Here is a 20,977-nt window from a genome sequence, read left to right on the forward strand (position 1 = left end):
TGCTATTTCTCCCCTGCCTACTAGGCCCACCCCCACTAGCCTTCATGGTCTGGGAGCTCCAGGAGGGCAGGGTCTGGTAAGGAAGGCCCCAGCCTGGGCTCACCTGAGCAGGGCTGGCCAGGGGAGCTGGAAGGGCCGGTGTTGTGGGCACTCACCTGGCAGGCCTCTCATCCCCATTGGGCCCCGGCTGCCAGGGTCTCCCTTGGGGCCAGAGGGCCCAGGAAGCCCCCGGGCACCAACTCGATCTGGGGGAGAAAGTTCATCAGCTCCGCAGCTCCGGCCTTGCGCTTGGCCTGCCCCCGGCCCTGCCCGCCCCGCTAGCACCTACCATCTCGGGGGAGCAGAGGGGCCCTCACGTTTTCTCTGGTTCCTGGTAGCCCTGGGGTGGAGAGGTAGGCAGGGGTCAGTGGTGTCTAGAGTTCCTACCCCTGCTCCATCAGCTGCTGGGCCTCCCAGGACTCCAGTGCTCAGGGGCCCCTGGAGACCATCCCCTCAGGCCCAAGGGAAAACTAGGAAGACTGAGGCCCACAAGGGGGTCAAGTTGGGAGTCAGCAGCAGGGAGGGGGCTGGATCCAACTCACTGCCACACGGGAGCGTGTTCCCCACTGACCCACTCACCTTGGAGGCCTCCATCCCCGGGGCTGCCCTGGGCAGCTGGGGAACCCCAGAGCGGGGCAGGGTCCTCAGGGGCAGCTGGGGTCGGGGGCACTGCCTGCTCAGTGACAGTCAGCACCGCCACCTATGGAGGAAGAGGACAATAGGGATGGGGTGGGTACCAGGGTCTCGCCAGGGTCAGGCCAGCTCGGGGCCCTGGTGTTGGGGGGCAGCAGGCCACGTGGCTGGCAGAACCCAGCCTGGAGTGGAGACCCGGACTCACAGGGGCCCCGAACTTCATCAGAAGTGACCATGGTTTTCAAAATGCACAATTCATCACATTCATCCACTTTGAGTTCTGAGACTGTCCTTGTGTTTGCTGGGCCGTGCGGTTTTCTCCTATGCTTACCTGCATGTTAATAAGTATATTTATATACATTTAGATGCATACATAATATTAAACTTCTCTTGGTCTGTTAAAGCACCACAGGCTGCACGGATTTTTACTAAATTTGAAGGGAAATTTGGGAGGGTCTGGCATGAAACAGAGGTGCCGAGGTGTGTACAAAACCACTTTTGGACCCAGTGGAGGGGAGAGCCTGAAGGGTCAGCGGTGTCCCCTGAGCCACTTACTGAGGATTAAGAGAGGCCAGAACGTCCGCAGACCAGGAAGTGGGGGGCCGTGTAGACGTGCCCAGAGAGAAGCTGACCCGGAACTGAGACCCAGCCCCCAGATCTGAGCTGAGCTGCCCCTCCTGCCGGCTTCCCCTGGGAGGGAGCTTGGGGAGCAGGGTGGGGTTCCTGGGGTGCTCACACCTCATAACGGGGGTTTTAACCCATGCTGTTTAGAAGCTTGGTTTTTCCACTTGATAGATCAGGGGCATCTTTTCGTGTTGGAAAATGCAGGTGTTGTTAATGGCTGTCCAGTATTCCACTGAGCCACACTTGCTCATTATACAACCACCCCTTCTGTTGTTTGGTTTTCAAATTTCCCTCTTAATTAACACTTGGAGGAACATCTTTGCAACTAATCTTCCTAAGATAAATTCCCAGAGGAGGGAATGGATATGGAGATTAATGTAAATGCATCTATGTGTGTTTAGAAAATCTGGAAGAAAAGATGCTTAAATGTTGGCAATCGCTCTCTCTGGGGGCACAGGCGACAGAGGCCAATGGTTTTCTGGTAGGTTTTTCATGGTGCTGAGTTTTTCATGTTTCTAAATTTAGAATGTCTTACTTTTTAATGGTTAAAAACTTTTTATCTTGAGATAATTTGAGACACGCAATAGATGTTTTTGCTTTCTGGAACTGGGAAGATGGTATTATGGGTGGGTGGGATAAAGGATGAAGGTGACGGGGCAATGAGGGGACCCAGCCACGAACTCTGGGGGGGTGTCTAGGAGTCTCTGGGTGGGATGGGGATAGGAGAACCTCATGGATCTCCTGGAAGGAGAGCAGGCCAGGCTGCCTGACTGTGCGCAGGCTTCCCGGGGTGGGCGCTGGAAGGGAAGCTGAGAAAGCTGAATGGGAGGGTGGTGCTTGCCTGGCCCGGAAGCTGTTCACCCACCTTGGCTTCTAGAACCTTCAGCCTCTCCGTCAGCTCCGACACTTTGCTGCAGTTGAGACAACCTGCAGGGAGGAAGCAGGCTGGGCCAGGGCTCCCAGGTTCCCCTTGGAGCCCCTCAGCCCCTGGGGGCAGGATGGAGGGAGGGGACAGATACCTGATGACCCTAACCCATGAGATAGCCCATCACAGGGAAGGAGCTAAAGAGTCACAGCCTGTCCAAGGTGAGCCATGCCCTGTGGGTGTCCTTTGGCTCCAGAGCCTCCAAGGGGACTGTTTCTCTCAGAGCAGGACCAGGGATCTGACTCCTCATCCAAAACGACTGCATCCCACATGGGCGGGGCTGGCCTCGGCTTGAAGCTTTGGGGACCGACACATTACAGTCCAGACTGGGATGGCCTTAGGTGCCACGCTCTGACCCTTCTTCCAGAACCACTGTCCAGCTCCCTGGCCTCCTCACTGATACCCCAACGTTATTCATAACAGTGCCGGGCAGCCACCGAGCACGATACAAGCTCGCCTCTCCGGTCCTCACCATGATCCTGCGTGTTAGGACAAGTGTCACCCCGTTCACACCTGGGAAGGCTGAGCTCAGAGCAAGGGTGGAGTGAGTGTGTAACAGGCAAAAACCCTGGGTCGAGGCCCAGCGCTGCCCCTTCCTGGCTGCGGGGCCCCCGGCAGGGCACGTCCCCTCTCTGACCCTCAGCCTCCTCTTTAAAGTGTCAACAATGATGCCTTCCTGGGGTGAGGTTTACACAAGTTGATTATGGAAAGCTCCTGGCACAATGCTCCGCATCCTACAGACACTCAGAAAAGTGTCGTTTCAATAAAAAAAGGAAAGTGGGGGCTTGGACCCATGTCTGCAAGACTCTGGGGGTCCTGGGTCTCAGGTGCCTGGGCCCAGGTCAGACTCCCCTTGGGGGCCTTTCCTCCACCTTCCAGTTTTCTTTCCAGCCTGCAGTGGACAAGCGCAGGGTGCTATCCCTGACCCTCCACTGCTGGGCCCAGCTGGTTTTTAGGACAGTCACCACCAGCCCCTCCAGCCTCCCCTAGCCCAGGGGGACCCCAAGCAGCTGCCCCAGGACCCACCTGACAGGGCTGTGGGCCGAAGTGCCATCCGCCACATGGTGTTGCCCGACCACCTGGGCTCCACGAAGCCAGAGGAGCCTACAACTGAGGGACAGTGAGGGTGAGAGCCCTGCTGGCTGTGACATTTTGTTCTGTCCCCCTCCCGCCCCCCACCTGCCACTGCAGTCACAGAGGGATCCCTACTCCCCTTAGTGCAAAGGGAGAGAGGCCCAGAGAGGTGGGGCAGTTTGCCTGGGTCACACAGCATGAACTGGGCTGAGCTGGGACAAGGCTATCAACCTGATGGGGCTGGGGAGGGGGGCTGGCAATGGGTGGGGGCCATGGGTGAGGCTGGGGGCTTCTTCAACAACCCCAGCAAGCTGCATGGGTTAACAGCTTAGAGTCAACAGATGCAAGGTCAGGTCCCAGCCCTGCTAATTGCTGACCTATGTGACTTGTCCTCCCTGGACCTGCTGATTTTCCCATCTGTAAAATGGGATCATAAGGTCTCTACACCTCCCGGGCTGGCGTGAGGCCTGAGGATGGACATGCATGCAAAGGGCTTAATGAGCACACACAGGGCCTGGTATGCAGTAGGTGCTCAATAAACACAGCAACGTCACCATCCACCCTCTCCCTGCCCCACTTGGTAAGAAGACACTGAAGTGGATCCAGCTCTGGTTTTAAATGAAAACCAGAGGGAGGCTGGCTGCCTGGGAGGGCACGGGGGGCCTGTTCCAGGAGGCCACCCCTGCAGCCACCCCTATGAGGAGCAGGCCATCCTGGCTGGTCTGGCTTTGGGGACCAGGTTCTCTCCATAGCTGGAGGGTTGGGCTGGCCAAGCCAGGGGCGGGGGGCGGGGGGTGCAGCTGGAGGGGCTCTGAAGCCACCAGTGGCAACTGCCCCACCCACCCCCCGCCCGGGCCTGCCTTTTAAGGCCGCAAAGTGTTGCCTGGGGGGAGACAAGACCCAAATAAGGCACGGGCCTGGCAGCTCAGAGCCAGGCTGTGGGTTGGTGCAGGGAGTGAGAGGCGCCGGGAATTCAAACCAGACGGGTCCCTCTGGCCAACCCCCAGCAGGGTGGCTGCCAGACCCTCTCCAGGTCCCACCACGGGGCCTTCGCTCAGGCTGGGCCCGCATCCCCAGCATGCCCTCCCTGGGGGCCTGCGATTTGCCCTCTCACAGGGGGTAAATCTCACCTGGGATAGAGGAAGGGGGTTGGCAGCCCAAGACTGGGGCAGGGGTTAGGGGCTCTGTGGGCAGAACAACAGCAGTGGGGGGGTGATAATGCCACCATGAGCCACGCCCGGTGCTAAGCCCAGCTCGATCCTACAAGGTAGGTAATAATAATAACAGCCAATGCTTGTGCGGCACTTATGCTGGGCCCGGCACATTCTAAGCACTTCTCATAAACAGTCTTAACTCACTGTCCTCACGAAGCCCTGTGAGTGGGTGCTAGTAACCCCTCTGCTTTACAGATGGGGAAACGGGCACAGAGTAGCTTGGTATTATCACTCCTCTGCCCCCCCACCCCGTGCTCAGATAAATGGATGAGTGAATATGAGTATTTCCCTTTGGGGGGAAACAAGGCAGAGAGGTAAAGAGACTGGTCACCCAGCTGAAGGCTGGAGCCTGGACTGGAACCCAGTTAGTCTAACTCCAGGGCCCGTCCTCCTCTCTCCTGGGCCACCTGGCACTGCAAGTCCCCCAGGTTCCCCTTGGCAGAGGCAGGGAGGCCCGGCGCCCGTCAAGAATGCTGGTTCCTTAGAAGAACGACCTCGGTAAGCCCTCCGCATCTCCTTTGCTCCCAGGTGAAGATGTAAAAGGCCACTGGATGACTGCTTCCAGGAAGTCAACCAAAAGAAGAGGCCGTCCCTCCAACCCCATGGAAGTTTGGGTTTTCTCTGGGATGAAGTTGGGCAGAGCGTCCACCCTGCCCATCCTCCGCACCACCCTGCTATCGTCTTCCATTTTTTCCATGGCACTTTCCACCCTCTAACATGTTATCTGCTTGCCAGTTCCCCGGTCTGATCTTCCGCCCTCCTTGGCTGGAACGTGAACTCCACCAGGCAGGGACCTTGTCCGTCTTGCGAGTGGCTGGGGAAAGTGCCCGGCGCGCAGTAGGGCCTCAGGGCTTCACTAAACCTCTTGTTGAGGAATGCATGAATCACTGGCTGAAAATGAATTTAAAGCAAGCAAACAAAATAAAAGGCAAAATAATGTGGACGGCAGACATGACTGTCTTGAAAATGAACATAAGGGTTCTAATGTCACGCCAGGGGGTCCCCAAGTTTTTAATCTGTGAACATATGGTTGGAAATTCTTTTTCAACCCACTTGCTTTGGGACATTTCACTGGGAGCCAGAGAGAACTAGAAAAACTAATGAAAGCACGGTCTGACCAGCAGTGCAGACATAACTGACTCAAAGAAATTGTGAGTTAAAATTAAAAAAAAAAAAAAGAAAGTTTAAATAACAAAAACTGTCAAAAAGACCAGAAAATATTGGTTCTGGATTCAAGATTCACAAAAAATGGCCCCCCAAGCTCTCCCTAAATTCTAAGAAACAGACAGAAATACTTTAAGGGATGAACCAGGTTGTAAATGGCCCTATACCACACAAAATTCCAGTACGTAAAAAGTCTAGGGCTGGGGGAGGTCTCCTGTAGGATAAAAATGTCACATCCCTCCCACTGGTGTTGAGCCAGGGCCCCTGGAGCGGGCCCCAGTGGGCTGAGAGCCCCCCTCACCCCAGCCTGGTGGTCCACCCTGAAGGGCCCCTCCCCAGCCCCAACCTCACCCTCCAAGGAGCTCCCCGCTAGTCCCAGGACCACAAACCCTGGCTCCACCCTGGGACCCTGACTGTGGGCCACTTCCCACCATCTGGGAGGTCCCAGCCAGCCCGACACACACACACACACACACACACACACACACACACACACACACACACACACACACACACACACACACACACACGAGCGCACTGCCTCCTCATCCCCACAGCCACTGCCCCCATGTCACCTCCTCCAGAAAGCCTTCCTGCACAGACCAGGGAACCCACCAAAGCCCCCCACCAACAAGCTCTCATCACTCCATCTTGGCCTCCACAAGGCCAGTGCCATCTGCAGTTTCTAGTCCTGTGCCCCCTAAGCAGCCGCCCTTCCCTCTGCCCAGTGTCTCATGTTCCTTCTCAACAGATCCTCATGAGAACACTGAGGCCCAGAGAGAAGAGGCTGCCCGTCCACACAGCAGGACCAGGGCAGGAGAAGAGGGGAGCAGAGCATGGTGTTTAAATCCCACCCTCAGCTGGGAACAGGGGTGTGAGACGTTGGCGGTGTCCCTGGGCTCCAGTCCTGACTTTCTCTCTGAGGGGCTTATTCCTTCATAGCCCTCCCCCCAGGTCTGCTGGGTCCAGTGACCACAGACCACATGAGCGCAGCCTCCCCTGCCCCTGCCCAGCTCCCTTCCCTGGAATTTACTTTGCAAATGTAAATATTTGCTACTGTTGGCCTGAGTCAGGGTTTGGGGTCAGGGCTGGGGCTGGGAGCTCCAAGAACTTTCCAGCAGCCCTCTGGGAAGCCCTGGTCTGTGTCTGTCCTGGTCCCTCTGCGGGTAAAATGAGGTTCCCACTCATTTCCCATGCACCCACTTAACGCCAGACCCGTTCCAGGAACCAGAGAGACAGGATTAATGATGAAAGGGTGGGGATCCTCGGAGCCAGGCGGGAGCGCCAAGAAGGTTACAGGCAGAGAGGACAGCCACTGCCCAGGCTCTGGGGTGGGAGAGAAGGCCATAGTGGGCCCCGGGCAAAACGGAGGGAGGGCAAAGCTGGGGCACCTCGCTGGGGCAGCTGGGAGGGCAGAGGGGGAGCCTCCCAGCTGGGGGTGGAGAATACACTGGTGGGAGTCGGAGGTGGGGGCCACTAAGCCTCCCAGACAGGAGTGGAGTAGACGGGTGGCAGATATGGGCAAATTCCAACAGCATTTAACCTGCAGGATTCTGAATCCGCAGAGTAAGGCACAGGCTTGGCACTGCACCTGGCATTTGGTTAGAGCACAAGAGCCATGTTTGGGAAGGGCCAAGCCCTGGACGGTGGAGAGGCCGAGGGGCCCAGGAAGTGCTGGGCTGGAATCTCCGTCTGCTTTTAAGCTTTTTTACTATGTGACCCTGGGCAAACTTCTTCCCTTGCTGTTCCCCACCACAGAAGACAAGGGCTGTGGGGGTCCACGGATGGGGAAGGGACAGGTGTGAGGGACAGATGGGGACAGTGAGGGGGTAAGTGGAGGCAGCCCGGCTCTGGGGGAGCCCATGGGGAGGGGAAGGTGAGGGAGTCCCCTCTCCTCTATCTTTCTATCTGGGAGGAGCTGGGGCTGAGGCTGGCTTCCGTCAGTCCCAGCTGTCTGAACACGTGCCCCACGAAGTCCTTGGCCAGCGCTGCTGCAGAGGAAAGACCTCGGCTCTGGTCAGACTGAAGGGCTTTGAATCCAGCTGTAACCCAGAGCAAGGCACTCCTCTCTCCCAGCCTCAGTTTCCACAGTTGGACCTTCTGTACCATGACATGGTGGCACGATGCAGGTGAGTACAAATCATGGTGCCCAGCACAGAGGACAGTGGCAGCTTTCCTCCCCCTTTATGTCAGTGGCAGTCATAAAGTCTACATCATTATGACTGCAGGAGGGTCTGAGGCAGGGCGACATCGTAGACCTCAGGTCAGAGCCCTTGAGAGAATCCCAGCCATGATGTTTACTTGCTGTGTGACCTTGTGTGAGACCTATACCCTCTCTGAGCCTCACGTTCATCATCTGGACAATGGGGTTGTTGGGTGAGAGATCGGTCTGCGGGGAGCCCCTAGAGGCAGGGTGATCACTACAGCCCTACCCTCAGCAGAGCCCAACAGCCCAGGCCACTCAGGGGATCAGGACCAGCCCACATGATGCATTCTGGCCTTGGCCATTCCTTGCCCATTGTTTCTGGTGGTAGCAGGCAGCCAGGTGAGAGCCTGGGCCAGTCTCCTCCCTGCCATCCAGCCCCAAGGCCTGGAGGCACTGGCAGATGGACGCTTGGTCAGGCTGGTCCCAGTCCCGGCTCTCACATACTGAGTGACCCCAGGCCAACCCCCTCACCTCTCTGAGCCTCAGTTTCTCCATTTGTAAAAAGGGACCCATTCTAGTCCCTTCCTCACGGTTGTCAAGAACATCAGAGAAACCATCCTCACTCATTATCACGGAGTGAACACTCCCACTGTACAGATGGGAAAACCAGAACTAAAAGTCATGAAGTCTGCTCGCCTCACAAACATCCAGTCCAGAGAGTAGAGGCCTGTTTGCTGAGCAGCTGACTGAGAAATGGGGTCTCAGAGCTGGGAGGCAGGGCAGACTCCCCAGCACAGGGGGCCAAAGGGGAAAGGAAGACATTTATTCAGTAGCTATGTTGGAGGCAGGTCTCTGGTCCTCATAATAAGGTGTGAGGCAGGCACTTCTCCATCTGAGGTGACTTTCAGATAGAGACGGGGTTCAGAGAGGTGAAGTGACTTGCCCCAGGTCACACAGCAGAGCACAGCTGATCCAAGGCTGGATTCTGGAATGATAGGTGTTTCCTTTCCCTCTTCAGCTCACTCTGGGCCCTGTTGCCCCTAGTGACGGAGCTCTTTGACCTCAGGTCATGTCACAACACCAGACAGACTGCGAGGGCAGGCACCAGCAGGGAAAACAGCTGGGGGAGCCCAGCCTGAAGCTGGCTGTCATAGGAAGGGCAGGGCCCGGCGTGGGTCAGCAATGTCCTCATGCTTCCCCGTCCCCATTCCCAGGGCCCCAGCAAAGCAGTTTTCTAGAATATCCAGGCCTTGGCATCCCTTTACTCGGCTCCAACCTCATGGGTGTGGAGAGGCCCTTCCTTTCCTGTCCCACTGGGCATCATGCCACGTGCTGCCCTCCATGGGCTGCGGCGCCACCTGCTTCATTTCACCCTTGCAACATCCCTGGGAGGCCGACTGTATGATCCTGCCCATTTCACAGGTGAGCACGCTGAGGCCCAGGGCAGGAGAGCCCCAGGTGTTGCAAGAGCACAAGGCAGCCTGGTGCCCTTTAGAGAAGGTGCCCCTCCCTCTGAGAGGGCACGAGACAAGTGCCGCCTGAACTGCAGCCTCCCCGCCCCCCGGCCCGATACCCCTGCACAGCTACTCGCACGGTGCACGGGGAGTACCCGGCCCAAGGCCACACAGCTGGTGTGCGGCAGAGCTGTCCCCAGGCTGGAACCCCAAGGCCCTGCCGAGGGAGACGTCAGGGCTGGCCCGGCCCCAGTCCTCGTCTCGCACCTCCACCTCACCCCCGCGGCACAGCCACAGCCCTTGGCTTGGTCGTGGATGCACAGCCTACAGCGGCTGCACTCAAGGGCATGGGCGCTGCCGCCACCTGCTCCACGACGGCCCCATAGACCTGGGAAGGTTTGCCCTTGGGAGGGGAGCCAGGGACAGAGTGGCCTATGTATGGGCAGGTGCTCTGCACCCAGGGGGCCCCCGTACCCTGGGGACTCGCCCCCTCCTTACCACCAGCTCCTCTGTGGCCTCCTTGGCAACAGTCCCTCCTGGCTGTCTCCCCTCCTGCCCCTGGGGCCCTTCTGCCTGCCCCTCTTCCTCCCAGCATGCAGGGGAGGGCGCTGTTCCTGGCCCCCTCCCTTCCCTCCCTGTCTGCCCCTCCCAGCCTCCCACATCTGCCTTGGTGAGAGTCTCAGCCAGTCTCCTTCCCTGCCATCCAGCCCCAAGGCCTGGAGGCACTGACACATGGATGCTTGGTCAGGGTGGTCCCAGTCCCAGCTCTCACATACTGCGTGACCGCAGGTCAACCCCCTCACCTCTCTGAGCCTCAGTTTCTCCATCCGTAAAAAGGGCTGCCTCTCTGTACCGGACCCCTGCTGGACCTCGAGCAGCTCCCCGCTCCCTCTGGCCGCCCTGCTCCTCCCCCGCTGTGCTGGGGGCTCTCCCACCCCATATGGAAACCACCAGGCTCCCTCCCTGCCCCACTCCATGGGGAGTCTGCCCCCACCCCGTGTGACTTCACCTTTCTGGGCCTGCGTTGCCCCATCTGTGAACTGGGGCTGCTGTGGGGTCCCAGGGAGGTGAAGTGTGTAAATCTCTCAAGAAACACCTATGAATGGCGCTATAAGCCTCACCTTCCCTTGATTCGGAGGCTGTGTTTCACACATCGGTGTTTCTGGAATCAGAATGCATCTTTTGACCGATAGTCACATTAATGTGCTACTTGGGGGCCCCGAATGCCTCTTTCTATTGAGGGGCCTACGGGCCTGGTTCTCAGGCTGGCTCTAGGCCAGTCCATCCTCTTTCTGGTCATTCTTCGGAGCACACTGGGTTCAGCCAGGCAGTGAGGGTGGATGCAGCCTGGACCCCTCAGCAGAGGTAGGCGCCCTCGAGGAGACGGCACTGCCAGTAGCTGTGTGGCCAGGGGAGGGGCGGGCTGCCTCCTCTGTGCCCCTGCTGGGTGCTTGGCCCCAAACCACCAAGCTGCACGCAGAGGAGGTGGGGGGAGAGAGGGGGGCCTCTGCCTGGGACACACTCCGCACACAGGGTGCCCAGCTGAGTCCTCCCATCCCTGAGGGCCTGGGGGAAGCCAGGCAGACCTGGGTTTGAATCCTGTCACTTAGGAGCTGTGTGCCCATCACACGCCCTTGTGTGCCCATCACACAGCCTTGTTCTCCTCACCTGCAGACTGGGTGTAGCCATCCCGACCTTGCGGACCCACTGCACTAAGTGGTGCTTTGCTTCCCTGCACCATTACCACCTCCCATGGAAATGTCCCCAAGTTTGGAGGAAAGGCTTGGGATGTGTGACCTAAGACGTGAGCTACCCAGCATGTATGAAATTCCTCCAGGGGTCCTGACAGTGTCCCAAGAGGCAGGTGGTCAACACCCGTGGGAGAGCAGACACCCACTGTGGCCCAGCTGCGTCTGGCCAGCAGCTCTGTGCAGCAGCCCTGGTAAGTGTGGTGCTGCGCCCTTGAGCACCTACCGACTCAGCTACGGTTTACAGCTCCCTCCCACACACCTGAGGGGAGGCACCTGGGCTGCGCCTGGGGCAGTCCTACCTTCCTCGCAGCTCGACCCCGAGCGCCCAGGGCAGCACCTCCACTCGCGGGCTGTCACTGTCTTGTACATCACCTTGTATGCGGGTCTCACCACGGTTCTGTAGCTGAAAGAGCGCCCAGGTGGCCCGGTTCAGATGGGCCTTCCGCCACCCCTCCCACCATCCATGGGGACAAGCCCAGAGCCTCCAGGGTCCTCTGCCACCTCCAGGTCCCTCTGGAGCCTCTTTCTTCATGCATTCTGGGCCTCAGCCCTTCCATTCCCTCCCCAGCCCCCAGCCGGGGGGATCTAGAAACCAACTGGACAGGAAGCCCCTGCGAGCTGGGCTAGACTGTCCCCAGCGGTGAACGCTCACTGAGCGAAGGCGTGCAGGTGAATGCTGGAATCCCTCCCCCAGGAAGGCCCAAGAGCCAAGGGGAGGCGCTGGGAATGGACAATGGTCCCTTTGTCCGCCCACCCTTGGGGTCCCAGGCATCTCCTGCACAGGGTCCCAGCCCCAGCCCCAGCTCTTCCACCAGGCCGTGCCCACCATGGGAACGCCAGCAGCTCCTACTCCACACGGTCTCACTCACCTGTTCCCAGGGCAGCTCATGGGCCAGGGGCAATTCTGCAGCACGCGCTGCAGGTAGGTGCCATTCTGCACGTGGCACGAGATGGTGCGGGTCACCACGTATGAGCACCAGTTCCTGAAACAGACCAGCAGAGAGGAAGCTCAGGTGCCACGCGCAGCCCATGTTCTCTCTGGGAGCCCCGAGTCTCCAGGCAGGGAGACCCCTAAGCTCTCCAAGTTCTTTGGGCCCTGGTGGGAGTCTCTGAGCTGAAGTGGCTGAGCAGTGAATTCCAGAACCCTGGAGGGGACAGCTGTGCTGGGTGCTCTCAGAGGTCTTGGGGAATGAGCTGCAGGGGCCCAGACGGGAGCAGGGCATCTTGACTGGGGCTCTTCTTCCTCAGCATCTCCTTTCCAACCCTGACCCCTCCAGGCCACCACTGCCTCCCACCTCCCACCTGGACAAGGGCAGTGAGTGAGTGTCTTTCCCCTCACTCTCTCCCCAGAGGGAGGGTCAGACAATGGAAACCTGGCGGTGGTGTCCCTTGCCTAGCCCTACCCTCAGCCCTCCAAGTCTCCTGCTCCCACTCCTGCTGTGGATCCCTCACCTCCAGGCCTTTGCTCATGCTGGACCTGATGCCTGCAGCACCCTTCCCCCATTTCTCTTCCTGACACCTCCTACCTTCAAAGCCCCGCTGTGCTGTCACCTCTTCCCTTGTCCTCTTCCACCTCCACCCCCATCTGAGTAGAAGCGATGGTTCCCTGCCTGGGATCCTAAGCTCTCTGTATCCCTGTCATGCTGAATTAAGCTGGTGATTCACATCTGCCCTCTCCCTCCCTGAGGCATGTGAGAAAGAAGCTCTGTCTCACTTATCCTCAGGTCCCCTCTGTGTGACAGCTGGGATGCACAATCAATATCCCAAGCATGGAGGACTGACTTCTTCAAATGCCAACAAATAATCACCTTGCACTGCACATACTGAGCACCTACTGTACGCTAAAGGTATTTACATCATCTTCCCACAGAGAACCAGGAAACGCCCCCCCCCCATTTAACAGAGGGGTAAACTGAGGCTCAGGGAGGGGAAGACAATTGTTCATGTTAAAGAGCTGGTGCATGGCGGATCTGGATTTGAACCCAGGAATGTGGACGGCTCAGCCTGGCCCCCACCTCCATCCCAGAGGCCCCGTCAGCTCCCGTCTCCTCCCCACCTCCTGAGCCACGGTCTGTGGCTCTGTGAAGGCCTCAGCCTGGGAACCTGCTGACCCTGGGCTCCAGGCCACAAAGGAAAGTCTGGTGGGGTGGGGGCTCAAGCTGAGAAGGGTCACCTGAAACGGTCACTCCTTTCCCAGCACCAGCAAAAGAACGCAGGCCCGTGACCCCATGCAGAGCTGAGGGCCGGTGAGCACCTGGAATGTTCCAGCCATCACGGAGGTGCCTGCCACCTCGGAAACCCAGCCCTGCAGCTGCGGCCCCACCCCCACCCAGCCCACCTGAAGGAGAAAGTCTTTGGCGGGGACCAGTTGACAAACTCACTATGGGACTCTGCAGAAGTCCCTTCACCATTCTGTGTCACGCTGAAATCAGTCCAGGAGGAGGAAACACCCTGGCCGACTGCACGGAGGTAGGAAAGCCAGAGAAGGGTGGCTCTGATCAGCCCAGTGATGGGGCAGGAGCTCAAAAGAGCCCTCGGCCAGGGAACCCACAGCAGAGGTGCCAGGCGCTTGTTACAGCACTGTCAGGAATGGCGCAAAACTGGAACAGCCTAAGTGGGACCCCTAGACACAGAGAACCAGGTGCTGTGACAGAGTCCGAGGTCTCCATGTGCCTGCTTAAGGGGGAAAAAGTATGTGTGGACCAAGAGAATGACATTTCTATTAATACATGAAAAGCGGAGAAAGCCAAAAGACTGTAAATGTATGTACATATAAAGCTATGTGTGTATTTTTTTAAAAATTTTATTTGGCCACGCTATACGGCTTTTGGGACCTTAGTTCCCCAACCAGGGATTGAACTCCGGCCCTTGGCAGTGAAAGCACGGAGTCCTAACCGCTGGACGCCAGGGAATTCCCTATGTGTGTATTAAGTGAGGAAAAATCACATGCCTAGATGAGTTCCATCCACTCAGTCCCCTGTGCTCACAGCAGCCTCCGTTTACCATGCCAGGAGCTGTGCCCAGGGCCTTCCACACACCTAATTATAAGTGCCACTTTACAGATGGGAAGACTGAGGCTCTGGGGTCTGGGATGTACCCCGGGCACCCACGATGAGTGACACAGTCACGGTTGGAACTCAGCTTCTTCTAACCCCAGGGCTTGTGCTCTTAACCACAGGCTGGAAATGTTTCTCCTAATGAGCAAGTGGGGATTTTATAAGTTTAAAAAGATTCATTTCAAAAAGGCCCCCCAGTGCTCGCTTCGGCAGCACATATACTAAAATTGGAACGATACAGAGAAGATTAACATGGCCCCTGCGCAAGGATGACACGCAAATTCGTGAAGCATTCCATATTTAAAAAACAAAAAAATGGTTCTGAAGAACCTAGGGGCAGGACAGGAATAAAGACGCAGACGTAGAGAATGGACTTGAGGACACGGGGAGTGGGAAAGGTAAGCTGGGACGAAGTGAGAGAGTGGCATGGCCATATATACACTACCAAATGTAAAATAGATGGCTAGTGGGAAGCAGCCGCATAGCACAGGGAGATCAGCTCCGTGCTTTGTGACCACCTAGAGGGGTGGGATAGGGAGGGTGGGAGGGAGACACGCAAGATGGAGGAGATATGGGGATATATGTATATATGTAGCTGATTCACTTTGTTATAAAGCAGAAACTAACACACCACTGTAAAGCAATTATACTCCAATAAAGATGTTAAAAAAAAAAAGGTCCCCCACCCGTGAGAGCCTCTGGGTCCCCAGAGCTGTGGTTTAAAACCCACTGGGATCTTGTTTGGGGGGACATAAGCCCCTTTGGAGACTGATGTGAGTTGTCGCTCCTCCCCCCAAAAATGCATAAAACGTGGGGTACAAGTTCAGGGGGACTCAGGGGCTCCCTGAGCCTGTGTGATGTCCCCCAGGCTAGCCCAGGGGCTCTGTGAGTGGAGGAAGGAGGGAGGGAGGGAGCAACCTGGGCAGAGGATGGCCAGTGCATGGGACACAGGAGGAGGGCCCTGGCACAGACTGAAGACTCCATGCCAGTGTACAGACTCACACACATGCATACACATCAATATGCACACACACATGCAGACATGAAAGTACACAGACACGCTCACATATACAACTTCCAGACACACGTGTCCATGTGCACACACAGATCTACATAAGTGTGTGCATGCACACACACACTACAGCACGCAATCAGACCAAGGTCAATCTAGCAGGACACATAACCACAGAAATGACTGTCCAACTTGCACTCGGGCCAAAACCTGCAGATACAGAGCCGTGCACCCTCACACACAAGTGTGCACACACACCCCATGCTCAGCCCCTGGACTGGACTGGGGGAGGCGGGCCTGTGACTGCCCACAATTGCCCTAGCAATTCTTTTGACCACGGAGGAGCCAGAGAAAACAGTTTTTTTCTTCTTTCTTACTTAAAATCTCCCCCATGTGAGTTGCTGCCTGGTTCCCTGCTTATTTCCCACCAGCTGGAGTTTGCTTGAATCCCCTGCTTAGGAGACACGGAGCTGATGGCCGGCTAGCAGACATTTTAGACAGGAGGGGACACTCTGGCCAGGTGGGGTTCAAGGTCAGCCCCTCGTGCCCTCCACCTGGGGGGTCACCAATAATTACGCGCTGCCCCTCCCTGGCCTTGAAGACCCAGCCCCACTGCTGCCAGGATAAGCCCGAGCTCCTCCGCAGGATCATAGCCTGGCTCCACCACCCACCCACTTTCCAGGGGCGCTGCTGGCCTGAAGTCCACAGCCCACCACGCTGCCCGTCGCCCTGACCGCTGGGTCCTGCACACTTGCGCTGCTGCTCTCCCTCCTTCCTGCCCTCCCTCCCATGCGCATCTTCTCCCCACCTCAGATCTTTGCATAGGAGATTTCCTCTGCCTGGAAAGCCCTCTCCCTGCTCCAGCAAACCCCTATTCATCCTCTGGGTCTCAGTCCTGAGGCTCTGGGCACAGTTGGGCACCTGCACGGGCCCCCCTCAGCCACTCACAGCAGCCCTGAGCTTTTTCTTCCCCCGATGGCGCTGGGGGAGGGCGCTGGCGGGGACCAAGCCAGTATGGGGCTCAGCCCGGGGGCGCTCGGGGAGGTTTGCTGAATGACTGAGAACAGACAGTGGCCCTGGGCAGAGGAGCCGGGACCCAGGTTCCCAGAGATGGGCGCAGTCCTTGGAGGCCCCGCCCCCATCCTGCTGCCCTTGGGAGCTTCTTTTCTGGGACGTGGTTGGTGATAAGCCGCCCAGGAACCCGATGACGCTGGGTTACCTCCTGTGGGATGGGACAATGGCAGGGGCTGGGAGGAGGCAGCACTTCTCTCCTGGGCCTGCCACTTCTGCCCACTCAGCACCTCCTGGGCCTCCAGAGGCTGCCGGGAGGAGAGAAAACAGGCCAGACCAGCTCGGCCTGGCACTGGCCGCCCCCACGAGGGGGCCCCCCCCATCTGCCCTCCACCCCCTGCCACGAGGAGCTCAGGGGACTTTGTCTCCACGGGGCCCAGGGCTGTGATCCGGAACAGTGATAGGGGCTAATTGCAGGAGGCAGCCAAGCGGGCTGGGGGCCAAGGGCCGCTATGAAAAGGAGAGGAAAGAAAGAAGACCCACAGGGTGGGGGTGGGGTGAACAGAGCCAGAACCCCACACCAGAGGCGAACCCCACACACTGGCTCTGCTGCTTCCTAAGTTGGTGACCTTGGAAAAGGCCCTGACCCGCTCGGGGCCTCACTTTGTCCATCTGCAAATGGGGACAGCAGACACTCCTCCTGCAAGGGAGGTTTCACGTAAAGCCCTTAGCGCAGCGCTGACGGCTTTTGGTAGTTCTTGTTCCTGGACCGTGACATAGGGCCCACACCAGGCGGCTGTGGTCCAGGGGCTTCCCTGAGGGACACCAGCACTGTACCTTCCGCACAAGGTCCTCCCCTTGACTTTGGGATAGGGATTGTCAGGCTCTGCATTCTACCAAGTGGAAACTGAGGCCCCAAGAGAAGTCACCTACCCAGGTCACCCCTGTGGGTATAGCGCTGGGATCTGAGCTCCCAACGGAGGGGGTGGGGAAGAAAATTCTCCACTCTCCTTGATTCTTAGATTTGCCCAAAGGAAGCCAGTACTGCAGGGAAAGAAGCCTGGACCAGGACACCGGTGACGGCTTCAACTCTAGAGCCACAGCGTTGAGACACTGAGATGGGTCATTAAAGGCTGGAAGGGCCCTCAGAGGGGCAGGAAGCACCCCCAGCAGGGACTGGGGGGGCAGACAGGGGCAAGGGCGAGACAAGGCAGCTCTGCACAGCCCTGGACACCCTGGTTCCAGGGGTCTCAAAGTCTTGCCACATTCTTGGGCCTGGGGGCGGCCCCTTGGATGCCTTCCCGGGCCTCCCCCTCCCCAGGCACAAAGCCTCTTTTCTCCCTCTGGTCTCTTGCCTGCCAAGGGGTGCCTGGGGCACCGGGATAGGGGTGGGGGGAGGGCTGATGGGGAGCAACATCCCCATGCCGTCTCCAATGATGCTGGGACGGGGCCACAAGGGGAGGTCCTCGCAGCCAAGAACCAGACTCCTCTGGCTACGGGTCCCTCCCCTCACTTAATGTTGGTCATAGCAGGAACCACTGTACATCAGGCCCTGCACTGGTTCCTCCTGTGGGGGACTGTCCTTAGAACAGGCCTGTGTGCAGGGGATGAGGGGAGGAAAGAGGGGAACTGAGACCTGGGGCCCTGAAGAGACCTGCCTGAGGTCACACATTGAGTGGGTGACAGAGCCAGGAATAAAACGCTGCTCTACCTGAGGCCAGAGCCCCTAATTCCTAACCATGACCTGCAAACCTTTCTCAGCTCCCCAAGCTGACAAAAGCTCGCCCTCCTCCAGGAGAGCTGCTGGAGTGAAAAGTACACTGGATCTGGAAACTGACTGACTTAGATTGAGGTGTCTTTTCCTCTCTAAGCCTTGGTTTTCTTTTTTTTTTTTTTTGGCCTTGGTTTTCTTATCTGTAAAATGGGAGCAACAGCATTGCCTACAGAGCTTTTGTGATGCTCAGGTCACTGTGAGCCTTCTATGACCAGATGGGGTGACAGTCCCCAGTAACCACCAGATACCTGCCCACAGACACCATCCTGCTCCCACATAGCAAGTCCTGGGGGGCCAAGGAGCCCAGGCTGGGAGGCAGTAGACTGGCTAAAGGGCAGTCCAAGCCTTATGCCTTCTCAACCATCATCCTGAGCTTGACACTGGGGACCCTGGGGGTTCACATCCTTGCCCTAGGCAGGTCATGTCCCCTCTCTGAGCCTCACCTTCCTCCTCTATGAAATGAGGACCATAAAAATGTGTGCCTCCCATGGCAGTTAGGAAGATTCTGGAGGGTATAGGTACAGGTGAAATGCCAGCCCAGGTCAGCATGCATGGTGGTGGCTGTGACATCTGCCAGCCGTCAGCCCCTGTCTCAAAACAACTGCTCCTCTGGCCTCTGATGCCACGGCCACCTCTGCCCTCCAGCCCTGCCCATGTCACCTGCTCTTGCTAGCCCAGCGGGGGCACGCTGGCCCCTGACCACTGGGAAAAGGGAATTTCTGAAAAGAATTAAAGAATTGAGCCCGTAGGGGGTGGGGGCCGGGCAGGCCTTTGAATGGGATGAAAAGGCCTGGAGAGGCCTGGCTACTCCGTATTGTCTGCCTCAGACAACAGCGGAGGCTGGCCCTCGAAACAGGACCCCGGCAGGGGCAGGGGCAGGGGCTACAGCCAGGACAGGGGCCTGGGTAGGTCCAAACAGAGTCACCAAGGCCAGAAAGACACAGATTTGAATCCCAGTTCTTCTATTAATGGTCAATGAGCCTAGAAGATTATGTTAATTCTCTGGGGCCTCAGTTTGCTCATCTGCTAAATGGGGACAAGTGTTCCCTACCTCATTCAATCCTTGAACACTGCACATAAAGGGCCCCCTCACTGGTATTGGGAGATGCTCCATAAACACCACCAGATAGAATGCTCCCTGCTCCTGAGAGAGCAGCAGGAAGACAGAGCACTTGCTCCCAGCGCAGTCCAAAATGCCAGCTCCCTGGGAGCCGACACTGACCCTCGGTCTGTGAAACTCCACCCCAGTCTTCTTCCTTTGAGAGAAATAAATAGCTGGGATACTAAAAAAAAGCCAGGAGCAGAGTAAAGCGGGGAAGGTCCCCCAAGTGGCAGCTAGAGGATGTCCTGGGCTTCTCCTATGTGCAGGAAGGGGGCCCTAGGGAAAGGGTGGGGGAAGTCTTGGTGGTTTCCTCCCTCGGGGGAAACCACCCCCTGGGGCTCTGGAGGTGAAGTGGTGGGGGGTGGAGAACGCTGTTGGGGGACTGCCGGCTCTGTATACGTGAAGTAGGTGACCCCCCCAGGGCCTGGAGCTTCTGCCAGATAGCGAGGAGGCCCAGGGTTCCTGCCCCAACCCGGGCTGGCAATGAGGTGGGGAACCGGGTCCCTTTCCCAATCCCGGGCTTGCACGGAGTTTGTGGGGGGGCGGTTCCTGGAGTCCCTGTCCCCAACCCCGGGCTGGCAGGGCACAGAGGTGGTGCGGGGGGTAGGGGCAGCCCTTACCTGCGTGCAGAGAACGGAGCTCCCCCAACGCTCCACGCGGCGCTGCCTCCCGGGAGCAGGAGCCCGAAGCAAAGCAGCGCCCAGGCTCGCGGGCCGCCCATGTTGCGCCCGGCGCCCTCCGCGCGCGGACCCTCGCCGTCGCCTCCAGCCTGGCGTCCCCGCCCGCGCAGCCAGCCGCCCAGGACGTGCGGATCCCGGTTCCCAGCGCAGCGGCGGGAGGGCGGGCGGGAGGCGGGCGCGGGGCGGGGGCGCGCGTTCCCGGCCTCGCCCGGCCCCTCCGCGCGGCCCCCCGCCCTTTGCGCCGCCGCTGCCAACCCGGAAGAAGCCCCGGGGGTCGGGCGCCCCCGCCAGGAAGGCCACCAGGTGCCCACCTGAGCCTGGCGCCCTGCGCCGCGTGGCCCTTTTGGGGGCGCAGTGCCAGTTTCGAGGTGCCCTCCCACGTGTTGCCAAGTGGGGAGCTGAAGCCGGGCCATGGTCTCAGACGCAGCCAGGACCCAAACCCAACAAGCCTGGGCTAATGATGCGGGGGCCTCATCCCCTCTCGACATTTTTGAGGGTTCCAGTTCCCGAGCCACGAGGGACGGTTCATCCATGCAACAAAGGCTTCCTGAGCAGTGAACGCCACTGTGTGCAGGGCACCTCACCTCCGCTTCACATCCTCTCTCGGTTTAATCTTCAAACCACTCTGGGTGAGGTGGGCACAATTATCCCCATTTTGCAGAGAGAAAAAAGGAGGCCCAGGCACTCGTAATCCCCCTGGGAGAAGACCTGGGCTGACCCCATAAAGTCAGTGTCCACTTGTATCACCATTTTACAGATGGAGAAACTGAGGCAGAGAGGAGATGTCATCTGCCTAAAGCACCCCATCAGTGGTTGGAAGAGCTTGGATTCAAATCCAGGTCTCCTGACTTCAGAGGGGGTGTCAGCTCTTTAGCACAATTAAGGAAGAGTGCAGACATCAGTTGCTCTGGGCCCATCAGTGACAAGGAAAGGACTGGCTTACAGTGGAGTTACTTCATCTGGGGTACATGGAGTTACTTCATCTGGGGTACATGTGAATTCCACCAAAGAGTATGAAAGTATGGTATGTGTGTGTGATACATATGTGTGCAGGTGTGATGGGGGCATGTGAAATGTGTGATGCCTGTATGCATGTGTGTGGTGTATGTGTCTGTGACAGGAGAGTATGTTTATGTTCTCATCAGAGGGCATCCAGACCCTCCCCAAACTCCAGGACAGTCTCTGACCTCCCCCCCACCCCCTTCTGCCAGAACTGATGGGCAGCAGGCAGTCCCAGGCTGGTGAAGCCCCTACCACCCCGGCAGTGCACCGGTGACCTGTCCTACGGGATCCTGCTGTGGCTTGTCCAGATCTAGGA

General features: G+C 58.1%; 1 protein-coding gene across 7 annotated transcripts in view; it reads right to left on the bottom strand.

Moving 5' to 3' along the window:
- The window catches only part of EMID1 (EMI domain containing 1), a 41,346-nt gene extending 21,278 nt beyond the window's left edge, over positions 1 to 20,068 (bottom strand). For 4 of the 7 annotated variants that reach the window (XR_013831345.1, XM_079942897.1, XM_079942898.1 and 1 more), the window contains exons 1-8: positions 19,600 to 20,068; positions 11,894 to 12,007; positions 11,324 to 11,427; positions 3,248 to 3,331; positions 2,162 to 2,223; positions 619 to 739; positions 329 to 379; positions 156 to 245 (exon numbers count right to left, since the gene is read on the bottom strand). Coding sequence is in view for 6 of the 7 variants with exons in the window: in XM_079942897.1 (XP_079799023.1) it covers positions 156 to 245; positions 329 to 379; positions 619 to 739; positions 2,162 to 2,223; positions 3,248 to 3,331; positions 11,324 to 11,427; positions 11,894 to 12,007; positions 19,600 to 19,700 (727 nt within the window). In the remaining variant the exon portion in view is untranslated. Of the gene's footprint in view, positions 1 to 155; positions 246 to 328; positions 380 to 618; positions 740 to 2,161; positions 2,224 to 3,247; positions 3,332 to 11,323; positions 11,428 to 11,893; positions 12,008 to 13,405; positions 13,497 to 19,599 lie in introns of those variants that run through there. The other 3 variants (XM_079942902.1, XM_079942900.1, XM_079942901.1) reach the window with 3 other exon arrangements.
- Positions 20,069 to 20,977: the final 909 nt, after the last annotated feature.

The sequence above is a fragment of the Stenella coeruleoalba genome (genome assembly GCF_951394435.1).
Source record: "Stenella coeruleoalba genome assembly, chromosome: 14".
In the NCBI taxonomy this organism is placed as follows: domain Eukaryota; kingdom Metazoa; phylum Chordata; class Mammalia; order Artiodactyla; family Delphinidae; genus Stenella; species Stenella coeruleoalba.